This window comes from Aethalodelphis obliquidens, unplaced genomic scaffold, assembly GCF_003676395.1.
Source record: "Aethalodelphis obliquidens isolate GAN/ISIS:26980383/991018 unplaced genomic scaffold, ASM367639v1 scaffold3, whole genome shotgun sequence".
In the NCBI taxonomy this organism is placed as follows: domain Eukaryota; kingdom Metazoa; phylum Chordata; class Mammalia; order Artiodactyla; family Delphinidae; genus Aethalodelphis; species Aethalodelphis obliquidens.
Window position 1 is genome coordinate 18,827,963 of NW_020837947.1, and position 23,333 is coordinate 18,851,295.

The 23,333-nt window shown below is 36.9% G+C and overlaps 1 protein-coding gene across 4 annotated transcripts in view; it reads right to left on the bottom strand.

Annotated features, from left to right (window-relative positions):
* GRM1 (glutamate metabotropic receptor 1) overlaps positions 1–23,333 on the bottom strand; it is a 359,893-nt gene that overhangs the window by 240,602 nt on the left and 95,958 nt on the right. For all 4 annotated transcript variants that reach the window (XM_027084107.1, XM_027084135.1, XM_027084116.1 and 1 more), the window contains one exon: positions 2,027–2,276. In XM_027084107.1, the coding sequence (XP_026939908.1) occupies positions 2,027–2,276 (250 nt within the window). The remainder of the gene's footprint in view (positions 1–2,026; positions 2,277–23,333) is intronic.

Consider the following 23,333-nt stretch of genomic DNA (forward strand, 5'->3'; position numbering starts at 1 on the left):
GAGAGGCCCGCGAATCGCAAAAAAAAAAAAAAAAAAAAGCCAATATCATTTTGATAGACCCTCATGGAATATAGCCCAGAAAGTCAGAGAAGCACTGCATGGCATAGCTTTGACATCTCCAGGGCTCCATGCTTTATTGGCAGTGACCATTGGTACAGGGAGCAGCGTCCTCAGGAGCACAGGTGTTTGTTGTGATGATAGTATCTCTAGGATACATCAGTAGAACCCAGAAGATATGAGGTAGAGAAAGAGAGGAGTAAAGGAAGTGATATCACCACGAACAACCACATGTGAGACTCAGAAATACCTGGAGGGACTCAGCTGCATTATTAGCAGGTAAGCAAGAGCCAGAGAGATAACTTTACATTATTATTCTTGACAAACTTTTAAATAATGATAATAGAATGAGTTCTTTACACTCCAATTACTCACTGCAGTATTTTGTATAATATATTTCACAATTAGGCAGTCTTTATACCCCAAAGCTCACATATTTGCTACATCTGTTCGAGATTTCCAGAATCTAGGTAGCTAGCCTCTCTTTGGGGATATTAAACAGAAGGAAACCTGCAAAACAGACTTTTTTTCGTTTGAAAATGGTAAACATGAGATTATTTTTTAAAACAAGCACCCTTCATAAAAGCAGTCATTTTTACAAAATCAGTTAAAAGATTGAATATCTATATGCCACCTGTCCTGATGCATATATTAAGAAGCTTATTCCATGTAACACTTCAACAATGCTGCTTACATCCTTTTTCACTAATGAAGGAAGTAACATTCCTTCTTTAAATACTCTTTCTTTAGAGATGCTTTCTTAAATGGCCTCACACAACTGCATCATGTTGAAGAAGCCAAAAAGACATTTTATGGCAGTGTGCCACTTTCACCCAAATTCAATAATTTTCTTACTCTTGAATTATACTTTGCCCTTGACTTCATACTTCCTCATGCCTAGAGATCATTTCTCTGTTTCTTTATTCATTTAGCTGTATTTCTATCCTACCTTCTACTCAAAAGTTTTTGATAGGTCCTGTACCTCTAGTTCCAGATGAAGGTGAGATTAATTTTATTAGCATTGCAGTCATTATCACAAGTGCAATGCCAGAAGGGAAAGGTCCAGGGAGGATATCCACACCACCACTGCCCAGTTTCCTAGAGAAAAGGGTCACTGGTTAAGGTACTTCAAAAGGTGAGAAAAGATTGTACTCTGGCCAAAAGAGAAGATGGAGAAGAAAAAGAGATCTGGAAGATGAGTGTGACAGAGCCAGAGATCAGTGGAAGCTTTCATTCAAGTAAACTTAGTAGGTTCCTTGGAAAAATTGATCAGTTCCTTTATGTAGTATTAGAAGATGGTAAATCAAACAAGATACCCATTAGGTCAAAAACCCTATGAAAAATACAATGATACTGAAAATCTCCATTCCAGCACAAGTACATATGATTTAGGAAGAACATAGACTTTGGAACCCACCACCTGCAATTCCAGAAATTACATGCTGAAAACATCACTATTAGCCATCCCATAAGTGTAAGATATTATATTATCAAGTACCAGAGTTCAGCGGCATGTCTTCACCTGCACTCAACTAGCCCTTTAAATTTCAGATCTTAATGTGTATTTCCATCTTCACTACTACTTTCCATCCACCAACACCTCATTAAGATATCTATGCTTAGGAATATGAAGAGAAAAGCATTCATGTGGTTTTGGGAGGAGGAGGGGTGGAAGGGGGGAAGCAAATGAAAAGAATAATTCGCCAGGACAAAACATTCTAGCAAAAACTTCCCACCTTTTCTGAAATAGTCTCATCATCTTGTCATCGACTGCTCTGCTCTTGTCTATCATGAAAATAGAAATAGCCCCACTCTCAGTGAGATCCAGAAGGAATGCACATTTCACTCGCTTTGGAATCAGGAAGTCCAGTTTTGTGAGAGCAAGTATATGTGCGCCAAAGTGTGTGCGTGTGTGTGTGTGTGTGAAAGAGAAGAAGAGAGAGAGAGAAAGAGAGAGATTGAGATTTACCTTCCTATGAGGGAGAACTCGCCCACGACTCCCAGGCGCCGCATGGCACTCAGGAGGCCTCTGACGGTCATGCCTTCGCAGAAGCAAACCACCACTCTGGCCTTGGGAAGCCGCTCTCGCAGCTTGCGCAGGAGTCGGTCAAAGCTCTTCTCCCCAGCATTGCTGTAGATTTTGTCTGAATGGGCGATGCAGAGGCCTTCCTGGGCAGCCAGCTCTTTGAAAGCATCCATTCCGCTCTCCCCGTAATTCCCTGTTCAGAAACAATCAGCAGATGTTCAAGACAACCTGGCAGCAGCAGCAGTAACAAGCTAGGAAAAGGACTCATTAGTCACAGGGAATGAAGAGGATAGACTTGCCAAATAATTTGTAAATATAACTGGGACTGAAGGAAGATCTGGATGGACTAAAGAGAATAATCAAATGTAATCAAACTATCAACTCTGTGAAAATAATGGAAAACTATATAACTAGGGTGTACACAGTGAAACAGGTTTTGAGAAATGAGGGACGGCTGCCCTATTTTACAACCATGATTACTAGTGGTTGTTCCAGATTTTAGCAACGTGGGAGAAGTCAGAACATTGGGGTAGGAGGTCAGCCAGCACAATGAGACATGTTCATCTGAGGGCTTGCTTCAGCTGGCTGCCAGGTTAAGAACAGACACTCATGGTGATAGCAAGTCCTGCAACATCTCCATGAAGAGTGAGTAAGCAAAGCAAATGGAGCACCTGGCCAGGCCGGAATATGCAGACAAAAACCAGCTATAAATCTCAATATCTACAAAAGTTTTAAATCTCAATATCTATAAAAGTTTCACGGACTTTGTTATGAAACTTGATAAGATTTTCCTGTATTTTTGAAAAAAAAAAAGAGTTCTCGTTTCCTGTTTCATAAGATTAAATTACCAAATTAATGTTTTTGCCTCTTCAGTTAACCATCTTCAGTGGCTTAATACACTCCAGTGAATGGAAGATTTAACACATGACAAAATCCTCAGCTCTATGGACTGTGGTCACACATCGTGGCTCAGACAAGAGGCATTGACTGATTATAAGGGGGAATACTGCAGCTGGTAAGTGAATGGCTCATATGCCTGCAGAGGAGGGCACGAGGAAGGAAATCAGATGTTGCTTACAATAATAAATGCAGGTTCAGGAATCTATAAGGTACAAAGACATCACCAGCCAACTCTTTCAGCAAAAGGCACTGAAAAGGCATCATAAGATGGTGTTACAAGGGGAACAACTTTATTGCTAAGGTGCCACCTATGGACTACAATCACAGAAAAAGATTTTACTCTTTTATCAAAATACATGCAGACTAAAGGAGCAAAAATATTCTATGCATTTGAATAAGAAAATCCTTGTGTTTTAAATCTAGTAAAGGCCTTAGACATACTCTGTGCAAACCCTTCAGGTTACAGCAAGGAAATTGGGCCAAGTGAAGTGGCTCGCCAATAGGCATGAAGCTTGTTTGTGTTAGAACTGGAACAGTCTACCTGATTCCTAAGTTACTATTTGTTTCTCTTAACAGAAACAAGCAACTAAACACGTATGTTTTCATAATTTTTTTTGAAAATGTCAGCATAGGTCAATTCGTTCTGTGAAATACTTGTTTCAATTACTTTATTCATATTTTCCTGTTTGGAGCAATTCTTCATTATACAAATTGATTGAGAGATGAGTATGATGGTAGACCATGTTTAAACTGCTCATTTCTCTTATGAAGCCTATGAGACTCCAAACTAGCATACATATTTCTACAAAAGTAACTCTAATATAAGAATGACTTGTACTTTTATAAATCTTTATATTTTAAACATTGCATTCATAAATTTTATCTTATTTGTACTCATTATGTTGATGATAGTACTACATACAAATACTATACAAAAAAGGAAGAAAATCACCTCTAGGAAGCTTAAAACCATGTTACTTTCATTTAGTAGCAATGACATGACTAACTCAAATGTAAATATCTAATAGAGATGCTATGGGTTAGGAATCAGAAAGAGCTGCCTAAAGAAAGTACCTGTGGTATGGAAGGTGTGGAGAAAAAGGAATCCTTGTATAGTTGGCAGGAATGTAAATTGGTACAGCCATTATGGGAAACGATATGAAGTTCTCCAAAATTTTAAAATGGAACTATCATATGATTCAGTAATCCCTCTACTAGGTGTATATCCAAAGGAAATGTAATCAGTATCTCAAATAGCCAAGATATGGAAATAACTTAAACATCCATTGATGGGTGAATGGATAAAGAAAATGTAATAAGTGTTATATTCCATATATATATATTATATACATATATATGGAATGGAATATTATCCATAGAATATTATCCATAAAATATGGAATATTAGCCATAAAATGGAATATTTGTTGTAAAAATGAAGGTAAGGCCACCATTTGCAATAACATGGGTAAATCTGGAGGACATTACGCTAAGTGAAATAAGCCAGACATAGAAAAACAAATACTGTATGATATCTGTTATATCTGAAATCTAAAAAAGTCAAGCTCATAGAGCCAGAGAGTAGAACAGTGGTTACTAGAAGTGGGGGAATGGAGAAACTGGGGAGATGTTGGTCAAAGAATGCAAAATCTCAGTTATAAGATGGGTAAGTTCTGGGGATCTAATGTACAATATGGTAACTATACAGGTAATTATATATATAATATATATATCATATATAATAATCTACATCTAATAATATATATTGTATATTTGAAATTTGCTGAGAGTAGATCTTAAATGTTCTCAGAAAAACAACAGAAGAGGTAACTATATGAGTTAATGGATGTATAAATTAACTTGACACTGGTAATCATTTCACAATGTGTATATATATATATATATATATATATATATATATATATATATATATATATCAAACTACCACATTGCACACCTTAAACATACACTATTTTGTCTGTCAATTATACCTCAAAAATCTGGGAAAAAAAGAAAGTGCTTTTATTCTGGATCTTAAAATATAAACAGATTTTCCACAGCTAGAAAGAAAACTAGAGGACATGTATTCTTTGCCTGACTCCTTGGTCATGATCAAACGATGCCAGACTTAAAATAAAACACTCAGCATGGAACCTACCCTCTGTCTCCCCTCCCCTTTCCATCTGACCACCCAGACCTCCTCTGCCTTTCCTGGTAGTAAGGAATTTATTTAGATACTTCTTTGTGTAACCCTGGAAGGAGTTTTGAATATATAAAGAACTGACATAATAAAACTCTTAAAAGTACTATGTAAATGTTAACACTCAGGTCTGGTAGCGAGCTGCATATTTTTATTCAATTACCAAATAGATTATTGAGCTCTCAACTTGGAAAAAATCCCTAGGCTCTGCTCTTTAAAGAATTGCCCAGAATTATCGGGCATTGACTTTGCCTTCAATTTGATGAATATTTGCTACGTCTCTGGCACTGTGCTAAATACCTAGGCACTTCATTTTTTCATTACAACTCCATATAGAAGTTATAACTCTCTGCTGGGGATGTGGAAGCTCTAAGAGGTTATGTAACTTGCCTAAGATCAAAGAGTGATGAATATAGGATTCAACATCTAACTCAGAAGTTCCTGTTCATAACCACCATTTTATACTGCCTCCTACACGGACTTATAATACACCTATGAAGGCATGACACAAAGACACAAAATACAGCAACAATACTAAGCTGTATATGCTACATGGGAAATGAAAAATACCATAATACTAAATTTCAGAATGAGAGAGCAAGGATGATCAGAGAATACCTCTTGGGAAAAGTAGAAATGAAAATGAGTTCTTGAAGAATGTAAGCAAGGGACTGGCTTTCAGGGTAAATGGAAGTGAATGAGAATCCACAAAAGGTATTTTTAGAGGCAATGACTAGAGAAGTTCCATTGGAGCAGAAGGTTCATGGTTTGTAGAATGCCACCCTGTATAGCAAATCTCTAGTGAAGTATCTGGCATACCACTATAGGATTGCAACATGGAAATGTGCTATATGTTGCTGTGTTGTAACAGATTTTATAACTTTATCACTGTTATGATGTTGCCTAAAACCTAGAGAGATGTAAGAGTGGCATCTGACAAAGCCCATAAAATATAAAATTGAAATATATTGAAACATATGAGAAAAAGATTTACAGAGAGTAAATCAAGATATTCTATAAAACAAGCTTTTAAACAGAACTTATGGGAAGACTAATGAGAGAAAACATGGGGTTTACAAAGAAATCCCTATAGTTTGAATAATAAAAGTATTTAAACATAATAGAAGTGGACATTGTACAAGGGCAAAGTTAATAAAGGTACTGAAAATAGGAGTAAAAATTAGAACTATCTCAAGAGATAAAAGACAATGGCTAAAACTCAATTTTCTAAGCTACATATGATTTTTTGAAGAAGTTAGATATGATTATTATCAGACCATATTAACAGATATTCATTCATAAAAGATTGGTTTGTAGTGATTTGGTAGGTAAGTTACACTGAGCAAACAAGCTATGAAATAAAATTGTCTTGCATTTCATAATCACCTGTATGAACCGTCATCATAGCAAAAAGAAGGCACTTAAGGCTAGTCTTTATATTGATTGTTTTTTCTTCTACTCTTAAAATGTTGAAGATATATTTAAGAAACAATCTGAACTCCATTTGGTGGCTAAAATAACACTTCAGCCATTATGTTGAAAGAAGTCCAAATCCTGTTATTGCATCTTCATGAATTACCTTGGTAAAACAACAGCATTCAACATATCTCATCCCTACATATGTACACCTCAGTTATATGAGGGGAAACATTTATACACGGAAAATACGTAGATATTTCTTCACTTTTCTTAAAGAAGGAACAGTATTACTTTCAAAGATTCACTAGTCTTATGCTCTAGACTCCCTTAATCTCTGCCTTATTTCATGCTTATATCCCTTTATTGGTATTCTTTGGTAGTCTTAGGCTCCCTGGATGATGATATACCCCTTGCGTTATGGGCCAGTCCCTATCCGAGGTCCTGAAAACTGATCATTCTGCCTCCTGGGACATCCTGGACAAATAAGATAATATCCCATTTTTGAAAGAACTATGTTGATGGAAATTGATTTCACAGCACCTTCTGGAAACCTACTGCCAATATTCAACAATCATCACTATCAGGTAATTCTTCTTTTTGATCTAAATCCTGTACAACAAAATATAAATTCATATCCCCTTCACTCTCAGTGGAGGCAGGTATCAGTTCCTTTGAATTCTTTCTTTCTTTTTTTTAAAAAAGTCTTTCTGGAAGCCACAGTTCAGCTTTCTCTCCTCCCAGGGAAACAACTCCTATTATTTTAACCTTTCCTGGCAACCTTTTAATTTGTTTGGTTCTCCCACTTAATACGTAGAAAGTGTTATGTTTCCCTGCTTTCATCCACACACCTGCAGTCAGCATTATGGGTCTGGTCAGTCAGAGGTGAATGAGTCATCACCTGCCTTAGAAGCACATAAGGGATTTTATATGCAAGGTCAGTGAAGGAACTGCTTGACACAAGGCGATCAGAGAAAACAGAAGAGAATCCTTTTTATCAGAAATTTCATAACCCCACCTTTAATTACCCCAGTTTGGGCAGGTAGAGTTATAGCATCCAAGTGGAAGAAGGAAATTTACCAAAAGGTGATTGTCACCTCTATGCAATAGGACTGATTAATCTTTGTTCTTTTGCCCCATCATGTTTTCAGGTATGCCTTATAGCTGAGTAAAAAAGGATGAGCCTTGGAGGAAGATCAACCTGGTTTGAATCCTGGATCCTAGATGAGGAGATAGCCTTAAAGTATTTTCTTTAGGTTTTGTGCAAATGGGGGTCATAACATACATCTTAAAGACTTGTCATGGGCTTCCCTGGTGGCGCAGTGGTTGAGAGGCCGCCTGCTGATGCAGGGGACACGGGTTCGTGCCCCGGTCTGGGAAGATCCCACATGCCACGGAGCGGCTGGGCCCGTGAGCCATGGCCGCTGAGCCTGCGCGTCGGGAGCCTGTGCTCCGCAACGGGAGACGCCACAGCAGTGAAAGGCCCGCGTACACAAAAAAAAAAAAAAAAAAAAGACTTCTCATGATTATTGAAGTATATGTGTTAATGAATGTAAAGTTCCTGGAACACAGAAAAATTCAGGGGATGGTGCCTACTTTTATTCTCCATGTTTCTCTAAAGTTGTAGAATCTAAAATTGGACATAAGGCTTTATCATTGACTCAAGAGCTTTAAATTCCTTTATTTCTGTGTTCCTATTTATAAAACCCAAGCTTGTGACTGTTCAGCTCTCCATTCATGGTCACCTTGTTCCCAAGTTGTTCCTAGATCACTTTTTCTGTCATACTTGCCCAAAGCAATTCCTTCTCCATTTTATTTTTGGACTATTGGTGTTTACACAATGCATTCAAAAGTCTGTGTTTGTCTATATTGAGTCTCTGTCACTGAGTCTTCTTTAAGTTTCAGCCACTGTATCTATTTTAGAGCTTTATGCAATAACCCAGCTTGTTTCTCTAACTCAAGTTCTTTATGATATGGAAAAAGAAGTTAAGAGAAGGCAAAATGTAAGTGGTATAAAAATACAAAAGGACATCATCCTTCTTGCAGAAAAGTGGCATTTTCCATTTCAGTTTTCACATGGAGAAAACAGGTTCACAGAAGCAGCCCCTATCATACCTGTCCACTATCCCTGCCTATGTGATACTGAATATACAATCACAACTGGGAAAATTGTATCTAGTAACAAGTTCAGAAAAAGTAACCCCAACACACACACACAACAGTATCCTTTTTAGATAATACCTAGTGTTGGCAAGAGTTCATGGAAATGAGCACTCATATACTGCTAATGGTAGTATAAACTGTTCCACCTTTTCAGTGGAAAATTTGTAGTAACCATGTTTTAAATTACATTCATATTTTTTAACTCAGAAATTTAGTTTTCAGAAAATAATTTCATTGTCCATCAAGTTCCAGTTACAAGGATCTCTATCACAGCACACAATTGGAAAATATAACAGAAACCAAAAAACAAACAAACAAACAAAGAAAAAAACACAATTTTCTACAATAGGAGATGTTTAAATAATTATTATGTAATGGAATAAAGAATATATGCAACTGTTTTCTAGGGTGATGTAAAGTTGTACTCAACGTAAAAGGAAAGCCATATTGTTAAGTACAAAAAAGTTTAAAATAGTGTGTAAAATATAAAGCCAATTTTTAATATATATGTATATATATAAAGTTTGAAGAATATGCAAGAAAATATTAAGTTTTTTCAGAATTATATATAATTATGTTTTTATATTTTATTATCTGTTTTCTAATTTATCTAAATAATCATGTATTATTTTGGTAATAAAAATCGTTGAAATAAAAATACATAGGGTACAGTTTTTATCTGACTATCATGCCAAGCATAGCTATTATGGGGTATTCAGGAAACTTGCCAGAAGGGAAATGAACCTCTCACAAGAACAATGTAACAATTTTTCTTCTTATAAGAAATAAGAAATACCAATGTTATAGTCACTTAGTGGGGCATGCAGGATCTTTTCCCGACCAGGGTTTCCCGACCAGGGTTTCCCGACCAGGGACTGAACCTGTGACCCCTGCAGTGGAAGCATGGAGTCTTAACCACTGAACCACCAGGGAATTCCCTATAGTTACTGTTCTTTGTTACAAAGTTGATCATAAACCGTGTGCCATTTCCTGTGATACCTACCTACTTGGATAGAGAGCGTCTGTTTAATATATACAGATTTCCTGTTTGAAATTCCAGAATCTGATATGAGTACCCTTAATTTATTAAAGAAGTAGTCTCCACCTTTTTTTTTTCTTTAAGAGTCAGTGAGATTTGAACAGCAATAAGACCAGTATGATATACCAAGGTAATAAATGCTGTTTATTACTTCTTTAAAAAAAAAAAAGTCAATGAGATTTAGTCTGGGAGATGTAAATTTCAATTCTACTGAGTTTCTGCCCTAAGAAAAGATATAAAAGGCTCAGAACACCCTCTCTGATGTAAATTCCCTACAAGGTCTGGGTTGCAGGCCTGGTCATCTCCTCTCCATGATAAGGAAGCACTTCAGGTTGAGGCCAGGATGGTTGGCCCACTGAAGTCTCTCCCTTTGAGTAAAGGGTTAGAAGCAGTGTGAAAGATGTCTAAGTATCATTTGGGCATTATTTCTAATAGGGAATAAAGGTGAATAAAATCTGATTAACCAGTTTCTGTGTCTTGGTGTCCTGAATATTCTGTCTCATTGAAGGTAAAAGAAATCAAAATATAACTTGGTCGAGGGAGGGTAAGCAACACTAATGTTACAGATCCTAAAGCAGTGGTATAATGTGAAAATTTATACTGATCTTATTGTTTTACAATTTTCTTTGTTTAACTTCACTACAACCTTGTTGCCTCATTTTGCCATAATTTTCTCCATTTATAAAGAACACTGAGGCCTGAGAAAATAGTAATTTACCCAAAAATTGTCAGAGCCAGAATTTGAACTCAGATGTGTCTGACCCTGAAGCCTATAGCCCTTAATTACTTACCTACAACATCCTTTATGTTTCATACTCTAGCAGTTTTCTATGCATTATCCATTCCCCCATCCTTCCTTAATAAAAAAATACCCATTTTTGTTTAGGGTGACTGTGCATAGTCAAAAGTACCTACTCTTCCAGATTCTCTTGCAGCTAGAGATGCAGAAGTGACCCAATTCGAGACAATGAGATTTAAGCAGAAGTTGCCAGGTGAGGCTTCTGGGAAATTTTTGAAAAGGTCAGATGCCAGGCATGCTTCTTAGGTCTTTTGTCCCTTCTTTCTTTACACCAGTATGTGGACCCAGGCCTAGATGTGCAGAAGCCATGTTGTCACATGAGGGGTCAACTATGAGGATGAAGCCTTCACACGTAAGGCTGGTGGAGCAGAAAACATAACAGCCCAGCTACCCAGTAGCATCACTACACTTCGTTCTAGCCCTGCACTGGCCGCTCCTGGATGTCTTCTTGAATGAGAAAGGTGAAACCCAATCTGCAAAGCCACAATTAGAATGGTTTTCTGCTACTTGCAGATGAACACATTCTTGATCCTCTATATGATATTTCACTATAAGAATTCCAGGATGAGAGCAAAGTCTTGCCTACCTCTAACCAGCTGTGACCTTGAGTTGTTTGTCACTGTCTTCTTTTTCTCATGTTCAAAGTATGGGGTTCATACTAGATCTTTAAGCTTCCTTACAACGTAAGCATTTGGTAATTCTAGAACAATATGAATCAGCACTCTTTCATAATCTAGAGCTTCATGTCAAAACATATTCCATATTCTCAGTACCCCGAGTAAGCACCTGCTTAGCAAAATTGTTTTCAACAGCTTTTTCCTTCCCCAATCTGATTCTTTTACAAGTACATTACTGTAGGGGAGGAGAAAGCATTTGTTGAATAACCATTTAAAATGTATCTTGCCTGTAGGTTCATTTTTTGCCAGTACTCACTTTTAGGTATACGGTCACTAAAAAGCAGGGAACAAGACACAGCCCTGCAGAAACAACCATCATATTAGAAAACAAGGCTGCTTACAGAACAAGCTCGTTAGGTGAACCCTAAGTAATAGAGAGACATACTGTCCAGCATCAGTGGACTGACATTCAGCAGGAGCCAGCTGTTCCCTTACCCCGCCATGTAGCTACTTTTAGCCACCTTTTGCTCAGTGGAATTAACCCAACCCATTACTAAGCCCTTGGTCTCCTCCTATTTAACCCCACTTTTGTATCTTTACATCATCAGTAAAATTTTCCATTGAACCAAGTCAAAATAGGTTTTACCTTGGGTCAAAAGGAAATTAGACTATGAAGGAAAAATTGTCTTTAATTCAAAGGACATGAGAGCCTCGTGCAGGAAATGTAGTGAATTAAAAGGTCCTTGGATCTGTGCCTGTGAAACCTAACCAGTTCTGCCTCGGTCTAACTATGACTACGTGCAAATACCTGGACTACCCTGGGTTCCAGTTTCTTTATCTATAAAGCAAAGGGGTGGCACTGGATGATATCTGAGGGCTCTTATTATCAGGCTGTAAGGCTAGCCCCGGTTTTCTGTACCATGGTGGGAAAGGCTCATTCCACACCACTTTGCATTCTAGCGCCTTAGTTTGACCTGTGTTTCACCTGAACTGAGGCTATACAGAGGACTTTTCCAGTGGCTTTGCCAATGCTCTTGAAGTAATATCATTTATTTATAGGAGAGGTAGCATTGCAGAATGGTAAAAAGCAGGTACTCTGGAACCAGAGGGCCCTGGGCTCAAATTCTGACTCCCCAACGTATTAAGCCACGGGACTTTTGTTAAGTCAGTTAACCTCACCGTGCTTTGGTTCATCTGTACAATGAAAATAATAATGGAAAGCACCTCTTAGAGTTGTTGTAAGAATTAAATGATTTAATAAATATAAATATTAGCATATGAGAGTTTGTTATTTATTTAGCTAACATTTCTTGAGCTCTGTGTGCTAGGCACCAGGAGAAGCCATTTACAACCATTATATCCTTTTGTCCTCAGAAACCCACAACAGGGCATTTCCACATGATAAAACTGAGGTTTGGAAAGGTTGCTTATGTTTCCTCACACAGTAAATGAGAGAGAAGGAAACTCAGGCCTGGCAATTAGAGTCCAGAGCCCATAGTCCTATTTGACATGCTGTAGGGGCACCAGATGTGTGAATATGAGCCTGTAGGGATGAGTCAGCTGGTCAGGGAGACTTCAAGGAAGGGTGACAGGCTGTGTCTATGTGCGATGGTGAGCAAGGCAGAATCACTGACAGGCCAACTAAGAACATAACCAAGTAAATGTCACTGGGCTTTTTATCTGCTCTTCAGGCCAGGATGTTTGGAATAAGGCTTACATACAATGCTATTAAAAGTATAAGCAAAGCACTTGGGCTGCTCTAGCTCAGGATTCCTCCTACACTGATACCTGAAATTCTACCATTTATAACACGTGACTTCTCTTTCTCCTAAAAAGAAAAATCCTCCTGGGAAAGATAACCCATTAAAACCCTGACATCCTAATTTGATTTGGTTTAGCAGATCTTTCTGAAAGCAGTGGGCAACTGGAGGGCTGAAGATGTCATGGATATGAGGGATTGTAAAGCAGAGCAGTGCACAGAGGCAGAGTGTGTCAATTCCACAATACACTAGGTCCTGGGTTCTTTCCCACCGTTATCCTTGGACCATTTACAAACACCCTCTAGTGGTGAATAATTCCTTATGTCTATTTTTTAATATCTTTACAGTACATTTTGAGAAGAGGACCACCAAGAAGGAACTGGATGAACACGGAAGATGGGAACATTTAATGACAAAGTTAGGGTTAAATATTATATATAAATAAAATATAAAGGAAGAGTTCATGAAGAACCTGAGTGGAAATCATCCACTGTAATTTCCCTTCATCTATATGCGGTATACATTTCCTTATCCCTATTTATTAATACAATATATAATTCAATTACTAGTTTTAAAAAATAAGAATGTGCCAAGGTCCCGTTTCCCATTTTGGTATTAAATCATCACTTGTTTTCATCCATAAAAACTAAGAAAAGAGACATTATTTCTGAGAAGGCCAATATTTGGAATCAAGCATTTTAGATAACCTTCAGCTATGACATTGCAGTGCAGAGTGAATCCACTGTAGGATTAGATTTCCTCTGGGCTTTCTTCCAATTCCAAGAGTTTTAAGTTGATGAACCACACAGGTATTGCTGATTTAGCTCTTCCAATGACACTCTGCAAGCTCTATGGCTGCCAAATCACAGCTTTCCAATATCTCTGATTCATTATAGAGACATGGGAGCAGAAATGTAGAAACTCAAATAAGCAGCTCTCTAGTCTCCAGTTTTCTCACCATCACCAGGGGACATAGAAAAACAAGTATTACATCCTGTGAATGAACATGATCACTTTGTTGTTCAATATCTTCCAGCACATATGTGTATGCCAGGCAAAGCAAGGCCCTCAGGGGCAAACAAATGAATGGAAGACAGTCCATGTGCTAGATAAACCTAGGCTTTTGGAAGAGTTGTACATGCAAAGGGATGATCACAGACGGTGCTGTAGTGCAGGCCAGAGGAGAGAGAGCATCTACAGGATCAGAAAGTAAGGGTATTAAAACGATATCTTGGGCTTCCCTGGTGGCGCAGTGGTTGAGAGTCCGCCTGCCGATGCAGGGGACACGGGTTCGTGCCCCGGTCCGGGAAGATCCCACATGCCGCAGAGTGGCTGGGCCCGTGAGCCATGGCCATTGGGCCTGCGCGTCCGGAGCCTGTGCTCCGCAACGGGAGAGGCCACAACAGTCAGAGGCTCGCGTATCGCAAAAAAAAAAAAAAAAAACGATATCTTATGCTTCTGTCTGTTCCTGGACCCATTTGAATATAGGAGTAACTAGAGGTCTTAAAAGTTTAAAAAAAAGTAAGAGGAAGAAATAAACAATAAAATGTATGACAATTCCAAATACACACATGTACATACACAGACACACACATGCATATATATATGTGTGTGTGTGTGTGTGTGTATGATACATTAAAAAGCTGTCATTAATGGAAATTAATTTAGATATATTTCTTGTGTCCATTAAAATGAAACCATTTTATTTCCTTACTCTTGCTCATTAATAATCTATCAGTTCTCTAATGTATGTTGAACTTATCCATTACCATTACTTTAATCCAAGCCTTCACTGTGTCTTTCTTCTTATCACTTTTGTGGTCTCCCTAGGTCCACTTTTATTCCTCTTCAATCTACTCCAAACCTGGAAATCACGGTTATTTTAAGTATAATGGGATCAATTTATTTACTGGTTCAGATATCTTTAGTGGTTTCCCCCCAACCCTTAGGATTTAATCCAAAAGTCTTTCACGGCCTGAAAGGTCTCACATGACCCCCAGCTTCCCTGCCAGGCTGGCCTCGCTTCTTGTCACTTTGCCAGTTCATTTTTGCAGCCACAACGGACTCCTTTTCATTTTCAAATGTGTAAAGCTCTTTCCTTGCTCAAAGGCTCCACTCATTTGCTTCCCTCTGCCTTTGCCAGACTTACTTCTATTAATCACTCAGGTTTCAGCCCTTCAGTTCTAGCTCTTACTCATAGAGGTTTTCCCCAATCATCCTATAGAAAGTGGCCCTACCTTGGCTCCCTCATCACAATGACAATAAACTCCATTTATTCCCTTTATAGCACTTACGGTGAGATATGGATAAATGTGTAATCATGCAGTTACTAGTGTGGTTATTTGCTTAATGTCTGTATACTCCATTAGTGTGTGTACCTGGTGAAAGTAAGGGCTGTGTCTGTAACACCTTTGTCCAGCACAGTGCCTGTTTCAACTCAGTAACTCTTGTTGGATGACTCATGAGTAATTGTTGACCAATTCAAGCAGTAAATACATGATTAGTCTGCCTGATAAACTCTTTGTCCCACTGGAATGTGATTATGTTGGATTTAAAGTACAAGAGGAATTTGGGAGGCATGTATTACTGCCCCGTTACAGCCTGTGACAGTGTGTACTTAAGTGACAGTGTGTACTTTCTACATTTCATTTAAAAATTACATACATATGTAATTTTAATGAAATAGTTAAATATATAAGTATTATATATTTATTTGTATAATAGTATATATTATGCATAACATTATATTATATAAAATATTGTAATAATTATATTATATAAAACACTATATATATATACATATATATATATAATATATTAGAACTTAGGGAACATTAGACGTTATCTAGTCTATGACCTTCATTTTACAAGTGAGGTCCAAAAACGTGAATAAACCTACCCAAAATCACAAAGTTAGTGGTGGTATCTTATCAAAACCCGGGGCTCCTAATTTTGGGGACACCACCCCTTTTACCACCACCCCTTCTACCACATAAAATAGAATTCTAGGTTATTATTGAGAATTATACACACAAAAAAAGAAATATAAGTGAGAGAAAATCAGTCATGAAATCTACTTTAATACTATCACATTCTGGGACAGTGGAGACAAATTCATTCATGAAATGTGTGCTGTCCTCTCAGTCCCCAAGTCTTAATTGATTAAATAGGCACTTAGAGGAGTAGATAGTGTTTAACTTTTCTAACTTCAGAAACATATGTAATGTTCTAGTAGAATCATTATGGAGTTAACTTTCTTCCAGAGAGGAACAACAGGTCTGGGAGAAACAGAGCTAACTAGGTTCTTCCAATTTACTATCATGAGGTTGGATAGAAAAGTGGCAAGAACTTTCATCTGAAGTCATCATTCTAGGAGTGCTAATTCCACTATAAGAAGAATTATTTAACAAAGAAAGATGAAGATCTATGATGATGATAAATTTCTGTGCATGAAATTTCCCTCTGATAATTAGAATGAACTTTAGAGAGGATGAGCCCAACAAATGCATCACTCTGCACAATATCACAGCCTGAGCTCAGGTAAAACCCCTTGCTTCCTAATATTGAAAGTCTCAGAAATTAGTTGCCTCCTTTCTTAGGGTGCTCTTGTTGCAACTAATGATGATTTAATACAGAAACTAAGAATCTTTGGAGTTTTACCTTCTGGAAACACCAAATAAATTTATTATTAATAAAATAGAGTAAAAGATGAGTTCACTAAAGGAGGAAATAGCTCATCACAAAGTCTTCTTTAAATCTTAGCATGGTTATTAGGTTTTCCGTACCATGAAACTTTAAAGAATAATATTAAAACTTAAAAAACATAAAGCTAAACTATGTAGTTAACTAATGCTCAACTATTCAACATTTACTTTCCCTTGGCTGTCTGACACCCTCCAAGTGTTATTCTTAAGAAATTTTATTATTTACTTTTATTATTATTCATTTACATTTAATACATAAAAGTTATAACTCATTTATAAGGCATTGACTGATACAATGCCTTATAAAGCTATTTTCTTTTTTCTCAGGAAGGAAGGAAGGAAGGAAGGAGGGAAGGAGGGAGGGAGTGGGAGGAAAAACTAAACCCTAGAACCTCAGGAAACAACACTGGGAATAAAATTAAACATTTTTTAACCAATCCTCAAAATCTTGAGCCATAACAGTACAATTTGAAGCTATATTGTGGTAAAGTTCTCCATGATTTCTAATTACAATAATCATCTTAACTATATACTGAAGCAACATCAGGTTTGAGTATTGACAACTGCCATTTCTCTTCCTATAATTACCTTGCTAAACCCAACATATCTGACATCTTATAGTCTGACCAATAGAAATGTCTAGCTTGCCAAATGAATGCCTGTGCTCTGAGTGATTTTTTTTGTTCTGGATAGAAACAAAAAAAATAAAAGCTCCCGACATCTTTTCCTCTAGTCTTAGGGATCTGGGCTCTGGCCAAATCATGATTTGAGCTGAAAACTCCAATTCCCCAGGAAGTTAGAAAGCCCCACCCACACAGAAATCAAGCTGGGCTCTTTCTGTTGCAGGAGAAGACTCTGTGATACTGAGATCCTCATACTGGCCACACAGGACAGTACTGAGCTAGAGTTTGCGACCTGTTACAACATGAAACTGCCATCAAAACTTGACCTTCTTTCTCAAACAGGGATACAGTGGCCTAGCTTAAGTAAGAACCGAGTTTGCGATTCATCTCAAGGTAAACCAGAGGCCACAAATCCTTGCCATCTTCCCAAGTTATTCTGTGTTCAGTGAACTACGGAAATGCCTCCAAGGGAGGTTCTGGCTTTGTCCTACCCATAAGCTATTCTCAGTAGGCTTCATGTAGGACAGATGCAGAGTAGTGTTTCATAGAATAATTGAAATTGATTTCCTGCCACAAACACACTCACTCACACACACACACACACACACACACACACACACGGGCATTCTTTGTCTTGTTTAATGAAACAAGTACACTTTAAGAAGAAAGGTATATATCCCTGCTAACTTAATATCTCTGCTAATTTAACTTAAATCTCTGCTAGTTTGAAATAAGTCACTATTTCCGGAGGCTGCTTCCTATGCAACGCAAGCTCTAGGAACATGGGGAGTGTTATATTCTGTTTTCCTTCCTGTACTACCCATATATTGCCATTTTATTAAATATTAATAGATGGCAAAATAATATAATGAAAATATCCAAATATTTAACCTCCAAAATAAAATAAAAAGTCACCCCAAGTCTGTCATTCTTTAGGATTGTATAAACTGTAAAAAATGTTACATTTTTGAGAATATCAGAGGAAAATATACTCTACATCAGTATTTATTCTCGAAAGTCATTAAGTTTCTAAAGGCCACAACTAAAGACTTTATGAATACATTAGGGAGTTGGACAATATAATAAATAAGACTTCTCATAGTTTTAACATCCTCTGACTCCACAATGAAAATACAGGGCATGGCCAAAGATGTTGCGTGAGGGAATGAAATGATCAGAGAATATAAAAGAAAAGAAGACTCTCAGAAGTTTTACCTTCTGGAAACATCAAATAACTCCATTATTAATAGTTTTTTTTTTTGTTGTACGCGGGCCTCTCACTGCTGTGGCCTCTCCCATCACGGAGCACAGGCCCCGGACGCACAGGCTCAGCGGTCATGGCCCACGGGCCCAGCCGCTCCATGGCACGCGGGATCCCCCCGGACCGGGGCACGAACCCGCGCCCCCCACATCGGCAGGCGGACCCCCAACCACTGAGCCACCAGGGAAGCCCTATTAATAGTTTTTATTAAAGTAATTTTGCAGCCTATGCAGATACACATTCACTATACTAAATCTGAAATATTAATATTTCTGAAAATTTCCCAAAGTTTTTCCTCAAAAAGACCTAAATTTGCATAGCAAATTCATAATTCACAAAGCTCTATCATGTATGTGACCTTGTTTGATCCTGAAAACAATTCTGCTCTAAGGACCTGGGTTCCAATCTTGACTCCACTCCTTATCAGCTGAATTCTTGGTGATCTAAGACTCAACTGTGCCTCGTTTTCCTCATCTGTAAAATAGAGGCAGTAACATTACCTACCTAAGAGTGTTATGGTGAGAAATTAAATGGTGTAATATATGTATGTCAATCACTTAGCACTTGGTGCTTATTAAGTGTTCAAAAAACATGTGCTATTATTATCCTCGTGGAAGACTGTATTTTCCAAAGATGGTGACACCAATATAATCCCACCCATGTGTTCTTACAATGTGACACTGTCACTTCTGCATTGAGAAATGGAGTCTGTGTTCCCTCCCCTGAAGTCACCCTGTATGACTTCTGAATCTAAGTCATGTATGTGATAGAGCTTTGCCCAGCCATCTGGAGATACTTGCCCTTGGAAACCAGCTACCACACCATGAGAGAGCCAAGCAGCCACATGGAGAGGGAGTGTGTAAGTACTCCAGCCACAGGCCGAGGTCCCAGCACACAGCCAGCATCAACCGACAGACAGGTGAGTGAGTGAGGTTACAGATCATTCCAGCCCCCCAGCCTTTGAGCCACTCCAGCTGATGCCAAGTAGAGCAGAGACAAACTGTCCCCAGTGAGCCCCACCCAATTGCAGATTCATGAACTAAAGTAATTTTGTTATTTTAAGCCACTAAATTTTAGGAAACTGAATTTTGCCTAAGATTACACAGATATTAAGAGGTAGCAAGTGAACTCAGAGGCAGATTTTCCAATTCCAAATCACGCTGTCTTTTCACAATTTCAAATTCAGAAAGTTGTCCTAAGCAAGAACGTCTTGAGTATATGCCTGGCTCACTGTCACACTGTAAGTTGATCTCATCCCATCTCCAATCATTTGAACCCAGGTGGCCTTCCACCCACCACATCTCAGAAGGAAACACCACCATGGGCCATGGCACCTATATCCACCTTGTTCTGCCTTTCCCATTATTTTCTTGGCTCCTGAGTTAGGAATTTCTGTTTCTCCTCTGATCTTCTCCTCATTTGGCTACCAGCTTAGACTGCCTTTCCTGACTTCTGAACCTGGACTAACCATGCAACAATAATATTCCACTCATTAGGATATCACCTGAAGTTTCAGGTACTTACGAGCCCCTCTGTTAGTACTGGCGTGCTGAACCTTTAATATATCCCTAAACTCTCCCCACCATCTCTTTCCATGGAAGTAACTATAAATCCACACTTAGTAACATAATGTTGTAAAATGTAACTATGCTTCTAAAATGAAAACTAATGTTAACTTCTGAGCCAAGGAAATTTTAATATGAAGCTTTAAGCTTCAGGGCTGCTCACTTACATAGGCTCCTTCCAAGACTCTGAGAGGGGCTGTAACAATGGACTTATGGACTTTTTTCAATTAAATTTGCTAAGTACAATATATTTTCAACAACCTTGAATCTTCCCTTACTCCTGAGAGTGGCTTAGTCAAAATGGAGCACACACCAGAGCTGTTAACTTCTATTTCTATATAGGAGTGGTTTTTGCATTAACTTAAAATCTTAAAACACTTTGAAAACAGCAAAGTTAAAACCGCTTATTCATAGTAAGTTTAGAACTTTCTTCAATAGGAAAGTGTATTGGAGCTTCTCAAATTAAGGAATAAAATAAGGATTTCAGTAACCAAACACACAGGGGAATCTTTCCCTTATCCCCCAATAATTACAAATTTAAGTGATATGCTACAACTAATGATATATTTAAAACATGCCAGTATTTGAAAACTCTTCTGTAATAGATCAGTTTGAGATGAGATCATTGTTTAGTTTCAGAGACTATTTTGATGCTTTGTTTCAGTCATTTTAGAAAATGAGCTTGTCTCCAATTTAAACTGATAAAATTGATAATTTTTAAAGGTTAAACTATATACACAGTATGTTTTAAAATATGTGTATATTTGTGTACAAACATCTATATGCCAAAAAGATATAGTAAAGCAATATATCAAAAAGTTAACAGTAAATATCTCTTGGTGGTGAGATTATGGTTGATTTTTCTTTCCTTTATTTTAGAAATGTTTTATAGTAACTGTGGACTATATTTATAATCAGAAATAAAAGATAAAAATTCATTGTCAAGAATCCCTTTTTTTTCAAGTGTTGGTCCAAATAAAATCATATTTGCATTTAGTTCAGGCTTCATTAATTCAGTTTGTTCCACAATTTGAATCAACTTTTGGTCCCTCTGTTATAAGGAGCCTTCCTAAGGATCTACAAAAAAATATTAAGTAGAAACTTTTTGAAAGTGAAAATTATTTTTCTCTCACTTATGGCTATAAGTAGAAATGGGTAGGAATATATCACTTCAAAATTTTTTTAAAAAGCAGATTAAAAACAAAAGTGATTATAAAACAATCTGAAGTTTAAGAAGCTAAGACAAATACTCTCATCAGTTGAATTAAATCACGAATTCATTTTCACTTAATGTTTTGACTTCCATTGCATTTAAACATTTTCAAAATAGGGTGCTTCCTTCAAGAACTAGGTGATAAAATGAAGGAGTAATTCAACACTAATTAGGAGTCTGAATAAGTGAAATGGAAAAAATCTGGGAACATATGCAAGTATGATAAGCATTCGCATAAAGAGCAACTCAGAATAAGAAAAGAGGAAAAAAATAGAAGAGCTTAGTTGCTTAAAGAAGCTATTAAAGGTGATAAAGACAAAATTATTACCTTAGCCTCAGATATACTTAGAATATTGACCTAAACTCCCAATTTATAAATTACACCTTCAGTCTAAGAATAAAGTGATGACAGCTAGAAAGAAAAAAAAAATAGTGAGAGGAGAGGAAGAGGAAGGAAGGAAGGAGGGAAGGAAGGAAGAAAGGAAGGGGAAGGGAAGGGAAGCGAAGGGAAGGGAAGGGAAAGGAAGGGAAGGGAGGGAAGGGAAGGGAAGGGAAGGGAAGGGAAGGGAAGGGAGAAGAGGGGAAAATTATCCTTATATTCTAAGTATCAGCTATACTACAACGAAGGCTTTGCAAATGGCCAAAAATAGCCAGAACATATATAGAACATATATAGAGAAAATATAGTCTCATATAATAACTGAACTAAGATACAGTCAGTATTCTCTGTGCATACTTAATTGCCCCAATTGAAATAATATCAGTTAAAAATAAAGTGAAATTAACTTTTCAGAGATGGGAATGGTAAAGATATATTTTTATCTAATTCTAGACTCTACGAATTTGCAAGTGGCAATTACCAAAGGTAAGTTAGAAAAGAAATATAAAAAGTAGTCTGGATCATTCTTAAAGCTCAAAGCTATTTGGAGTGACTGTAAATTACACCAAGTTAAAATATTTTAAAGAATTCCTTTGTCAATTAAATGATGTCATTAGCATTAGATAATTAAAGTAAGTTTACTCACACCATTAATAGATAGTTTTCTCTTTTTGTTTAAATGATGAACTGGAATTTTTTAAATTTCCTTATTTCGAGAATCCTAAGCAATTTTTCTTTCCCCAGAGCTCTGCAGCCATTAATGCAAACTGAAGAATTTAGATTCTCTAAATTCTCTAGATTCTCTAAATTATAAATGACCACAGATGACTAGTTTAAAAGATAAGGTGCTTTTTAAAATTAGGAGGGGACCAAAATGCCCTCAGTTTCATCCCTATTCATGAATATTATCATTGAACCATTGTTGATTTTTTAAAAGAAATATTTAGTATAGTATGACAAATCCTTATGCCACAGAAATAAGTATAGCTGATACTTAGATCATGGAAATAATTGTTGCCAACATATGATATAGAAATAAATGTAGATAAATATATACACATTTACTAATGTATTATAGTAATCACTGTCTCAAAAGGGATACGCAAAATTGTCAATCAAATAATATATCTGGAGAAATTAAATATTTAGTTGATTTAGAGACAATCTCTTCCAAAATCAATACAAACATTAAAGGTCTTCTTTGAAATCTATAATAAGGAAAATATTATGTTTATCAGTAGTCTTGAACCAAATTACAAAGTTATAAAACTTAGTATTTTAAGTTATGCTATGAAGTCTCCAGTGTTCTATATTTAAATCAATTTGTCCTTTTAAAAAAATACGGCTTTAGAAAGCATCATGTTGATTAAAATCACTTACTAGTTCAAATTCCTCAGGTATTTTTTAATCTGTAAAATAGGAAAATAATATTGAATTTCTATAAAGAAATAGAAAAATGTGTGCAAATCATGTGGTATAGTACCTGGCACTTAATATTTCTGAAACAGTCAAAGCTTAAACTGAAAGAAAAATTATGAGTTTTGTAACATAGACTATGCTGATTCCTCAGAAGAAATTTTTTTGCTAATATTAAAAACTTTTTCTGCTTTA